This window comes from Lathamus discolor, chromosome 1 (assembly GCF_037157495.1).
Source record: "Lathamus discolor isolate bLatDis1 chromosome 1, bLatDis1.hap1, whole genome shotgun sequence".
In the NCBI taxonomy this organism is placed as follows: Eukaryota; Metazoa; Chordata; class Aves; order Psittaciformes; family Psittacidae; genus Lathamus; species Lathamus discolor.
In genome coordinates, this window is record NC_088884.1 from 88,998,832 (window position 1) to 89,011,686 (window position 12,855).

At 38.6% G+C, this 12,855-nt stretch overlaps 1 protein-coding gene across 5 annotated transcripts in view; it reads right to left on the reverse strand.

Moving 5' to 3' along the window:
- SEC24D (SEC24 homolog D, COPII coat complex component) overlaps window positions 1-12,855 on the reverse strand; it is a 65,616-nt gene that overhangs the window by 12,081 nt on the left and 40,680 nt on the right. For all 5 annotated transcript variants that reach the window (XM_065685655.1, XM_065685674.1, XM_065685642.1 and 2 more), the window contains 4 exons: window positions 9,719-9,857; window positions 8,008-8,123; window positions 3,071-3,195; window positions 379-570 (listed from right to left, as the gene is read on the reverse strand). In XM_065685655.1, the coding sequence (XP_065541727.1) occupies window positions 379-570; window positions 3,071-3,195; window positions 8,008-8,123; window positions 9,719-9,857 (572 nt within the window). The remainder of the gene's footprint in view (window positions 1-378; window positions 571-3,070; window positions 3,196-8,007; window positions 8,124-9,718; window positions 9,858-12,855) is intronic.

Consider the following 12,855-nt stretch of genomic DNA (forward strand, 5'->3'; position numbering starts at 1 on the left):
CTAAAAGTTAAGGAGTTCTGGTGTCCTGTGAGTCCTTAGATCATACCCAGGTGTGCATCCTATACATTGCAAGAGGAAAAATATGCAATATGGCACACAGCCGCTACCCCCGTTGCATTTCTGAAACAGCACAGCTGAAGATGCATGGTCTACACCTGGCCTAAATATGCTTTCCAACTGAGCACTGGGGGGGATTGTTGATATCCCTTTTTCTTTGCTTCAGAGGTGGAACTATATGACTTGAAGCATCTGCTGGCTTCTACAGTATTTCAATGAACACATATACTGTCCCATCCCCAATAATATGACTGACTAAAAGGATTAATGCACATCATAAGCTTTCATATCTTATTCTCATATGGACTAATCATACTTTACTTGATAACAACAGATCGTGAATCCTGGAAGTTAACAAGGAAACCATCCAGCAAAGGAACAAAAACTTCTCCAACATCAGAGACTACCATCATCTGAGGCTGAGCTAAGCTGCTTTTGACATTAAAGAAGTGGAGGACCTTGTTATAAGTGACAAAACCAACTTGAATTGCTGAGGATTCCTCTTGCTCTTCTCTGTAAGAAAACCAAAACCAACTGGTTATAATTCTGAATTATTGATCTTGCAATAAAAGCATTCCTTTGCAATGCAAGGCTGCTTTCAGATCATTATCCATACAGGGAACAACAAAGTAAACAACAACCAAGTCCTGTAATGACATCAATCTTTGCCTTAGTTCAAATTAAAACACCCTGATAAAAACCAAATGCTGTATTGATTACTTTTTTAAAAAATATATATATTTACATCAACCCTATCAACGGTGCATTCCATCAAAGCAGTGAAAAATCCCTAAGATAAAGAAAAAACCAGGGACAGTTTTTTCAGATACTGCTTTTATCTGTGGTGGTCTGAATATCCAGCTTCTTCTATCACAGTTTTAAAGATTAGCTGTATTGCAGTGGCAAGTTGCCTATACATATCATAAACTATTTAATTATTTTTACTGGATCACAGATACAGAAGTGCTTCCAAATATCTGTTTTGGCTTTTTGTTGTTTGTGTGTTTTGGGTGGTTTTTTTTTTTATTTTCGGGGTTTTTGGGGGTTTTTTTGTGCGGGTTTTGTTTTTGTTTTTAAATGATATAAAAAATCATATTTGCACAAGTAGTGTGATTTTTCTGAGCTCATAGGCTCAACCTTTATCAACACATTTCTCTATTTTTCTAAATAGAGTCCCAGGGGTTTCTGGTTTGGAACACATAAGCTTGAAAATGTCTGCTCTAAAATTTCAAGCAAGCAAAAAATGTGTTTTCAGCTATGCTGCAAGTCTACAAAACCTGAGTTCTTAACACCAGGTCTCAAGACACCTACCTTAATCCTTTCTAACTTCTCAGCCACTTCAGTGGCTTTGCAGCACTTCCGCAGTCATAGCTGGAGAAGGCCTTTAGACCAACCAGCCCTTCTCTGACACAGACTGCTTTGCTACCCCAAGTCCTTCCTCTCAAAGATATGGGCACAAGACGAATTCCCAGCACAGGGCTCTCACCTCATGTGGTAAGAGGAGAATATTTTTGCAGCTGTCTTTGTCCAGCAACAGAAAATGAACACACCTTTGTGTCTCAGCACCAAAATAGAAGTTTCAACATAAATTTTGGTGGAATGCCTTAAGTTGTTGTTTTTTGGGGTTGGGTTTTTTTTTTTTTTTTTTTTTTTTGTTTTTTTTGGTTGGTTGGTTGGTTGGCTTGGTTTGTTTTTTAATTACTATTACTTAAAGACCACAGATTAGTCTGAAGAAACTGAAGGATTTGCCTTTTCTTTCTGTTTTTCTATTGCTTTTTTCAGAGAACATAAAACCTTTGGCCCTGCAAACATTATTTAGCAGCAGAAATCTGCAGAGTGCTGTGAGGAGAAGAATTAATGTGTCTTTTTTGTGATGTAGATACACTTGCTTTCCTTTCTCTTCAGCTTTCCCTGTTCAAGCTTAAGTGTTTATTATCTTCAAGGTCATGACCAATCCTGATGGAAAGCTCTGAGATACATTCAGTACAGTACCAAACACCTGTGTCTCCAGTATAACCTTCAATGACAAAGTACTTTAGAGGTGGCCTTACATGGGCATCTAACAAACTAACCCTTCACCCTGCACTGGAATTTCTTTCATGCACAAAGATCCCAGAAGGACACATGATATATGATTTTTAACATACCCCACCCCATCTCCCACTCTTCCTCACTTCGCTCTCTCCATTTAAATCTGTTTACCCTCTGCAAGTATTGTTATTTGGAATGCATTTTCTTTCTGTATGTTCTTCAATGCTTTTATATACCTTCACTGAGAAACAGCCACTTAAATTCCCAGTTTTCACTGTTCTCATTGAACTATATGTGTCTGCATTATTTAAACTTTAATGAAAACTACCCTAATACACTATACTAAAAATTATACTAAACTACAATAAAATAGTACATTGTCATTAATACTGACCAATAGTAATACTACTATCGTGTGTTTAATGCTCACAAAACAAATGTGCTATATTTAATAAAATATTTGTAGCCTACAAGATTTTTCTCCTCTCAAGGACAGAGAAGTCATACAGCAGAGTTTTAGAAGCTTTACAAGTTTTGCTAATTAACAATAAGAGCTAAAGACACAAGCCACCAACACTATGGCTTTAGAGAGACTTGCCATTCGTGAGTACTCTGGTTTTGGTATTTTCTGTTTAATTTAATGAGAAAGGCAGCACTGCAGTAAACAGAACTTTACAGTAAGTCAAAATTACAAGCTGGGTGGTAGCTGATACCACCACAAGAATTCACTACAAGAAAGGAAAAGAATGCAAGCTACATGCACAGTTACTATGACAGATTTTTTCCATTCATGCAGTAAGCCCAGACACCACCGTTTAAGAAATGCCAGCAGTGAAAATTAACATTTGGTCACTATCAGCTCAAAAATGCCTGTACTGTAAACCTGGATATTTTCTGTTGCTTGTTTTTACCTCTCAACATTCAAACTTCCATGAAAAATACTGTGCAGTAAGTTAAGCAAAGCACACTTCTATTTCTTTACCTTGGAAGTTTATCTAGAAGAGTCTTCAGCTCATCACATAAGAGTTTAACCAGACCACTCTTGATGTTTCTGTACGATACATCAATCATGAAGATATAAGCTGGTGGTTTTGGAGGCTTGTTGTTCTACAGAAAAAATGACCATTTACAGGGAAAATTAGACAGTGCCCTGTTATGTAAAAAAATTTACAGGTGGTACCTTAAGGCAATCTAAATACAGCACTCAATTGTTTGAAAAACGCTATGGAACATAAATAGTAACTACTGCAGAAAGCTGACACTGGGTAAAGTCCACTCCTGGAATACAACATTGTTACTGGAGAAAAGCATCCTTATGGAATAAAATGTAAAGGTTAACAGTTTACCAGGTAAGAAGAAACACAAACATCTGCTGGAATTCAAGTGTTTAAACAGATTTGCCTTTTGGCTTTTTCTGTACCCATATGGATTTTGCATTCCCTACATCAATATGCAATACCATTTTGTTAATGTGAATGTTTACATTCAGTCTTAGTTAGCATTTGTCTCTAACAACTGTTAAGTGATTTCCAACCAATCTGGAAACAGAAAATACAACTTAGGTACTGAACCAGAATTACAGTATCGCAGTTCTCAGAAGTACTAAGTGATGGTCATCTGCCACCTATCTGTCTGTCATGCTCCAGGGCATTCTAGACTGCTGAACTGTACTTTCAGGAATAAGCTGACTTTGTGTAAAATAAGCAAAGTATGAGAGTGGAACATTCAATGTATAGAGCTGCTGCATACACAGCAGTGACTTGGGCTGGTACGGGTTCTTTTGGGAATTCCTCTTACTCATAATGTAAGTGGCAATCAAATTGGGACATACACTACTGACACAAGTTTCTGTAAAAAGAAAAATGTAAGATGCTTTGTTTCCAAATAAAGCAGTGTAATGCTTAGAGAAGTACCTAGGAAGAAGATCATATAAAGTGAACATAGCAATGGTAATCATCATAATTGATGATTATAAGATTGGTTTTCCTAATTCCCATCAGGATAAGCACTGGTCATTACTTGGTGTCAAATTCAGGACAGCTTTTCAATTATACTGTTTCACTGCCTTCACATACAGAGTTCTGACCACTCAACCAAACTAAACTTCAGAAAACTCCATGTAAGAAAAACATCATCTAATCCTTGAATTATGACTTACCTGTAGTCCCTAGAACACTTTAAACTTAACATTACACCCTTGATCTCTATTTGAATCATGTAAATCAGAATTAATTCCTGTAAACTAAAACCATGCAGTATTTTTACAAGTTGTTCTTTTTACTGTACTCGGATTCTATTTTCAAAAACTGTAGCAAACACTACTTTTAAACTCTTGTATTACAGTGCCTTTATAAAGAATCCCTGCATAAGTTCTGACAAATATATTGTAGAAACAAGGACTTGTGCTCTTGCCACATCCGCTTTGCATGAGCACAATAATGCAAACCAGCTGTTATTTGTTAACATTTCCCATAGCTGCACACAAAAAGAAATGGCTTTTCAGTTCTGGTCTTAAACTCGATTTATAAAAGAATTAAACCTTTGCAACTTGAAGCAAAATGAAAAATTAATTGTAAAATAACATTAATGTCTGTAACATTAAATGACTTAGCATTTCCAGCGTGACTGTTAATTTTGAAAGAGATTTCTCTTTTGAACATTCTAGTAAGTCTATTGATGGGTCTTTGCAACAGGACAGACCATCCTGGATGACCTATCAAGTAAACTCCCCAATTTAAGCTATATGACAAAAGCCACTGCACTGAAAGATGCCCTGTGATGTTAACTGCATCAGACAGGGTTACACTCTGGAGCAGAGAAGAACTGTGAAAATAGAATCATAGAATAGTTAGGGTTGGAAAGGACCTTAAGATCATCTAGTTCCAACCCCACTGCCATGGGCAGGGACACCTCACACTAAACCATCCCACCCAAGGCTTCGTCCAACCTGGCCTTGAACACTGCCAGGGATGGAGCTCTCACAACCCCCCTGGGCAACCCATTCCAGTGCCTCACCACCCTAACAGGAAAGAAATTCCTCCTTATATCCAATCTAAACTTCCCCTGTTTAAGTTTTAACCTGATCATCCTCGTGGCATCCGCTGGACTTGTTCCAACACTTCCATGTCCTTTTTATGTTCAGGACACCAGAACTGCACACAATACTGCAGGTGAGGTCTCACAAGAGCAGAGTAGAGGGGCAGGATCGCCTCTTTAGACCTGCTGGTCACGCTCCTTTTGATGCTGCCCAGGATACGGTTGGCTTCCTGGGCTGTGAGCGCACACTGCTGGCTCATGTTCAGTTTCTCATCGAACAGCACCACCAAGGCCTTCTCCGCAGGGCCACTCTGAATCTCTTCTTTGCCCAATCTGTAGCTGTGCCTGGGATTGCTTCGACCCAGGTGTAGGACCTTGCACTTGGCATGGTTGAACTTCATAAGGATGGCATCAGCCCACCTTACAAGCGTGTCAAGGTCCCTCTGGATGGCATCCCTTCCCTCCAGCATATCAACCAGACCACACAGCTTGGTGTCATCGGCAAACTTGCTGAGGGCGCACTCAATCCCACTGTCCATGTCAGCGATGAAGATGTTAAACAAGACCAGTCCCAACACCGATCCCTGAGGGACACCTCTCGTTACTAGTCTCCAGCCAGACATCGAGCCATTGACCACAACTCTTTGTGTGCAGCCATCCAGCCAGTTCTTTATCCACCGAGTGGTCCATCCATCAAATTGATATCTCTCCAATTTAGAGAGAAGGATGTTGTGTGGGACAGTGTGAAACGCTTTGCACAAGTCCAGGTAGATGACATGAACTGCTTTACCCTTATCCATCAGTTCTGTAGCCCCATCATAGAAGGCCACCAAATTGGTCAGGCAGGATTTCCCCTTAGTGAAGCCATGCTGGCTGTCACCAAGCACCTTGCTGTTTTTTATGTGCCTTAGCAGGCCTTCCAGGAGAATGTGCTCCAAGATTTTACCAGGCACAGAGGTGAGACTGACTGGTCTGTAATTCCCCGGGTCTTCCATTTTCCCCTTCTTGAAAATGGGGGTTATATTTCCCTTTTTTCAGTCATCGGGAACTTCACCTGACTGCCATGATTTTTCAGATATGATGGCCAGTGGCTTAGCAACTTCATTCGCCAGCACCTTCAGGACCCGTGGACGGATTTCATCAGGTCCCACGAATTTGTGCACGTTCAGATTTTTAAGATGGTCTCGAACCAGATCCTCTCCTACAGTGGGCCCAAGGTCTTCATTCTCACAGTCCCTGTGTCTACCTTCTAAGACCTGGGTGGTGCAGTCAGAACCTTTGCCAGTGAAGACCGAGGTGAAGAAGTCATTCAGAACCTCAGCCTTCTCCAAATCCTGTGTAGCCAGTTCTCCCTAGAGCTTCCTCGGGGGGCCTGTGTTGTCCCTAGTCTGTTATTCATTTGCTACGTACCTGTAGAATCCCTTCCTGTTATCCTTTACATCCCTGGCCAAGTTTAATTCTAACTGGGCCTTAGCCTTCCTAACCTGGTCCCTAGCTTCCCAGACAACATCCTTGTACTCTACCCAGGCCGCCTGTCCTTGTTTCCATTTTTTATAAGCCTCTTTTTTCCTTTGAATTTTCCTCAGCAGCTCCTTATCCATCCAAGGAGGTCTCCTGGCCCTCCTGCCGCACTTCCTTCTAGTTGGGATGCAGCACTCCTGAGCTTGTAGCAGGTGATCCTTGAATATCAACCAACAGTCTTGGGCCCCCCTGCCCTCCAGGGCTATATCCCATGGAACCTTACTAAGCAGGTTCCTGAAGAGGCCAAAGTCTGCTCTTTTGAAGTCCAGGGCAGTGAGCTTGCTACACGCTCTTCTCACTCTCCTGGGGATCTCAAATTCAACCATCAAAATGGCACCAACCATTTCATACACATGACTTTTCAAAAGCTGAGCTGCCAGAAATCAGCAAAGATTAACTGAATTTGATAGAACAATACTGCATGTGCACTGAGGATGCCGCACTCTATTTCTGTAACACCTTACGATCTCTCCTGTTCTGGGGTTTAACCCACACTGGAATAAAATTCATATAGGTCATCTCAGGGATTTCACTGGATTTTGGAGCGGTACCCTAGTGAGAAAGCAGAATTAAACCTGTTCATTTTCTTCATACCGGCAATACTTCGATGCTCTGAGGAAGTTACCGGTCTCTACTTCAAAGCCTTGTAGGGCCCAGTTGCCTTTCCCAACCTTTCCACAACCTCAGTTCCATGACAGGAAGAAATTCTGCCTGATTTTAGCATGAACAGAAAAATATGTCCATAATGTGAATAGATGTAGTTTTGTAAAATGATCTGAAGTTCGAAACGTTTAAGTAACTTATGCTTTCAGAAGTATCAAATAGAGTTTTCTAACAAAATCAACTGCATATATTTACAGTTACTTGAGTGGGCTGTGGGATGAATTCTTTAGTGCCTTAATACTAGGACAGAGAACCCATTCCATTGTACTTACTGGTTAGAATACTAAAACTACACTTGCGAGGAAGACTAAAGGTCAAATTCCCTTGCAAAGGTTTTCAATATTGGGAAAGCAATTCTGGCATGTGTCTTGTCTTAAAAACCAAAAGAAGACATGCATCTAAAATGCAACACTGCATCAGAATTTTAACAGTGCAACATGCTAGCTAGGACCAAATAAACACCCGTGAACAACTGGTCATCCACGTATTTGCTGTGCTATTTATTACTCTTACTTCCTAGTCTCATACTCTGCAGCACAAAATAATAAAACATTATATTCTCCACATCTGTCTAAATTTTCTAGAATGTTCCTGGACTCTGATATTCAGCTTACAGATGTGTTTACTGTAAGTATTTAAAGGATTTTGTTTGTTTTGACATAAAACTGTAAAATTAGTTTGCATATTAGAAATACTCACTCGGCAATAATCCAAAGTAGCAACATATTCGTAAGATCCTAGAGACAGCTCAGGCCTTTCATAGCGGTCTACCCGCTGGCCAACGTGGTCCAGATGTTGAAAGAAGAACGGAGGGACTAAAAGCCAACACAAGAGCAGGAAAAAAAAGTTTATATTTTGGGGAGGAGGGGAACAACCTAGCAACTTTCACCACATATAATGCACTATTATGTGTGTGTAACTATCCTGTTACTGATCGAGGAAAGAGTTTAAACAGTTACCTGGGTTGCAATGTTGGTGTGTTTTTTTTTCCCCAACATTGGCTTAAAAAACCCAAAGCAAACAAAAAGACCATGATATTCCAGTAATGACAGCTCCTTTTGTATTTGGAATACAGGGTGTATTCCCCTAAAAATGTCCACATGTTCCCACCTCTACACTGTCAGGCCTGAATATGTAAAACTGACCAAGGTCATTTCCACAGGCAGGAGCCTTTTACCCTCTGGACTTAACAGTCTGTTCACAAGTTCACAACCCTGGGCTACTGTACAGCAAAGTGCATCGGGAACCTTCTGCAGATACAGATATAAGGTGCATAACTACAAAGCAGTAAGAAATTGAGTGAGTTTGCCACCACCAATTTCCATGCAGCTAGTCTGATGGTTAGAGTCATACTGAGGAGGAAGAGTCACGTATGGGTTTTAGCTCCTCTTTCCTAAATCAATGTATATTTAGAATGCTTATTTTTCACATTGTTTCCTGCAAAAAGTGAATGTGCATGTGAATGGGGAGTATCTATTTAGTGGGTTGGCCATTTTCAGCCCTCATTAAAATTTTATTTTAAAGTGCTTTCTGAGTTGGGTATAAGATAGCATAGTAATATAAAGCATGACTTAAAATGGACACTACAACTTAAATGTCTTTCTTAAAATGTTTACGATGCAATTAAATTTCTCTTTATGAGAGTTAAAACTGGTAAACTATGAAATCTGTTATCTGTTATGCTTGCACAAATATTTGAGAGCCAGAAGAGAAGTTGGTATGAGTCTGTCAAGGTTCACGTGTCAGAGCTGAAAAGACTACTGTATTAGGGAAAGCACTATACCACTGTGATCCAGGCTGAGGAAATCCAACTTGATACAAATGTCTAGAAAGGCTAGTTCTGCCAAAGATTTGGGATTTAGCCAAGCACACGAGAACAGTTATGAGTCACATGCAGCACACTTGAACAAATATGGCATGGTATCTTCTGTGAAAACCAACACTTGTCACAGTAAGATTAATAGGTTATTTAACCATTGCATCCACAGTCACAGACAGAACTGGGCTAACATGGTTCTAAATATTTGGTTCTTGCTGGATACTTAAGATTTCTTAAATAAATTAATTCTGTTGACACAGAAGTTGTTTTCCATTAGCAATACAAACAGCCCTGTATTCAATGTTAACATTGTATTTTTAAATTGAGTTTTGAATGTATCAGACTGGACTTCATGAGCCAGCATTATTTTTCATGCATTCTGTTTTAAACTGTACCGAACAAATTTTTCTATGCATTTTTCTTGTGTAGTTTTTAAGGGTTTTAAAAAATTATTTATTTGTGAAGTAGGCCTAGTTACTGCATCTCACTGAACTATTTTCTCATCAAGTCAGGAAAATAATTTTAGGGATATAGTTTCTTTTTAGTTTTATAGAATTTGCATGAATCACACATCAGAGCAACAACACTTACCATCATTTACACAGTTGCAAAATCCACACTGGTATCTCCTTCCACCTTCAATAAACTGCATGAAGGGACACATATAAGCTTTGCAGCGGTTGCATCGAATTGGTCCAGTCTCACCATGGCTTACAACATAAAGAGGAGTCTAGATGAAGAAGTACACGAAGTTTTAAAATGCAATACAAACTTGAAACCAAATAAAGCAAGCTAGAAGGACTTAACTCTTGTTAAAGACCACCTCACCAGGAGACGATTCATTGTTCAGCATTCACTCAGAATCTGCAGAATGGCTCAACCCCACAGCAGCTAAATTTACAAGTTCACAGGCTGTATCCTGACATTTATCAGAGAGAGAGAGTAAAGATTCACACCAAATATCTATAAAGTTTTGAAAGCACTGGAAGTTTAGGGCTCCAGGCTCATTCTCTCCAGCATGGGGTTTTTACAACTCATTAAGTGAAATCTGCTGGAGTCATATATTTTGCCTTCTCTGTCAGATCTGAGCTCATACTGAAGAAATCTACTGCTGCTCATCTATTGTAGTCTCTCAAACAAGTATTCATTAAGAAAGCTTCTAAAATTTTCTTCTAAATGCTGCCCCTGCAACACTGCCATGTTACATGCCATACTAACATTTAAAGTTGTCTGAGTCACTAGCTACAGCAGATTTAGAAGAAATACTAATAGTTACTGAAGGAATGTATGTACAGCAAATACAGTATCTCAGGCACTTGTCAGTTTAATTACACTGACCATGCCTGCTTCTGGCCTCTGCCAGAGGCAGAGCTAGATTCTAGCCTCTGCCAAAAACCACAGCATTTTGCAGATGCCTCTTTTCAGTGTAGCAATTGAAAGAGTCCTGTGATTATACTTACTGTTAGAAAAGGCATACTTGAAACTACTATAAAAAGGAAGTTTGCTCGATTATTTATGAAACTCCGTGTTTTGTATTTTCCTTTTTACTTAGTTCCTTCAATCTCAACTAAAAACTTGCAAACATAAGAATGAGAAAAGAAATCCAGAGTTTGGACACATTACAGATCCCTACAAGAGGAAAAATGCTGACATCCTTTGAATGTTAAACCATTACCACTAGCATATTCACTTTTTTTTTTTTTTTTTAATTATTCTGCTTCTTCTGATGGAATGGACATATTTCATCTATTATACACTTTATCTTTTACTGCAGTGCAAGAGTCTTTGAATACCTAAAAAAGTCCTTCCTGTCCTTCTAGCACTCACTGCTTACATATATTTTATTGTTTGTTTATATATTGCAAAGATTATTTTACTCATTTATCTCTCCAAAGGGTTTAATGCTTTTTGCTAAGGATTTTATACAACAAATAGATTTTTACTACATGGGTTTTAAGTGTTCCCTCCTATTCCACTGAGATATTATTTTGTGTTCTTTCTTCTACAAAAAATGAGTTTAAGACAAATTAACCAATAATGTCAGCTGGCAAACTATCAGGGTCATTTTTCAGACATGAAAGCCTTGGCTATAAAACCTGCTCATCAGTCACAATGTCTTAATAAGTTTTAAAACTTCTGGGGTTTGTTCATTACTTGGCAATTTTCTGATCATTATTCTGCTATATTAGTTTAGTGAGGACTGGATCTGGTATGCAGTTCATATTATTACAGCAGATACTGTAATATACTGTAATACCTGGTAGGGGGGAAAACAACTCCTGATGCATATATATATATTGATTTAGTATTTTTAAACCTTATAGAATCATAGAATAGTTAGGGCTGGAAACGACCTTAAGATCATCTAGTTCCAACCCCACTGCCATGGGTAGTGACACCTCCCACTAAACCATGCCACCCAAGGCTCTATCCAACCTGGCCTTGAACACTGCCAGGAATGGAGCATTTGCAACTTCCCTGACCAACCCATTCCAGTGTCCCACCACCCTAACAGTAAAGAATTTCTTCTTTATACCCAATCTAAACTTCCCTGTATAAGTTTTAACGCGTTACCCCTTGTCCTATCACCACAGTCCTAATGAATAGTCCATCCTTGTTTTGATACACATAATGTTACTGGAAAGAAAAATCAACCCCAATAAGCATATTCTGAAACATCAAAATTAAGACCTTTACATAAAAAGCATCAACAATAAAAAAAGAAATGCCATGAAGTTCAGAGCCCAGGTGTCTACATTCTTACACATACTTAATGAATTATCTTTTTAAAGACAGCAGAAATAAAAGCAATGTTGGTTTTTTGTTGGGTTTTTTTTTTTTTTGTCTTTCCATATTTGGAAAAAAAATTTAGCCTTCCCCTCCATTTAAGTTTCTTTTAAAGAAACTACCTATTACAAAGTCCTTTTTAAAATACAGGGTTGGAGCCCCAGCAGCCTAAGGGATATGTTTGCAAAGACTTACAAGTATGTCTAGGTTTACGTATCAAATGGTTGTCTTGAAGTTACTGAGATTATCTGTAGTGCATGAGGTTAAACGTGTGCTCAAGTCTTAAGAAAATAGAACCCACAGGCAATATTCTGTAAACCTATACTAGGCTGGTTTCTGTTTTGTCTTGCCCAGAGAAATAAAGGATGCTAGCAGAAGCTAGCTACATTTTCTTCCCAATATGCTTGCAGAAACTTTAAAACAAAAAAATAAATGAAAAAAAGATAAAAACGTACAAGTCAATGAAGCAAAAGCAACCAAAAATGCTAAGGGTTTTGTCCAGCAAAGAAAAATCCTGCAAAGAATCCCCATGTGTACCTTTATTTATTTATCAGCTTTGAATTTTTTTATAATTATATGAATTCACATTTTTAGTATTTTCTTTAAATAATTTAAAACATTTACCTCAATAATCTACACATCTAATAATAATGCTGTCTGATAATTTCAGAATAAGCACTCAGACTGAAAGTATCAAAACCCCACTTCTTGACAGGAACACCACAGTTGTGATAGAAACTTTACCTCAAAAATACTGAAATCTTCCAGGACATTACACTGTAAAACTAGACATTCTGCCCATAAAGAGAAAGCAATTTCTGTTTGGGTGTGTAAACAGATGTCAAACTAACTTCTGTCACAGGGAAGTAGCCCTTTGGAGAGATACAAAGATAAAACAATACTGTACAGGCATTAAAAAGCATAAAGTAAAGTAGTAAGCT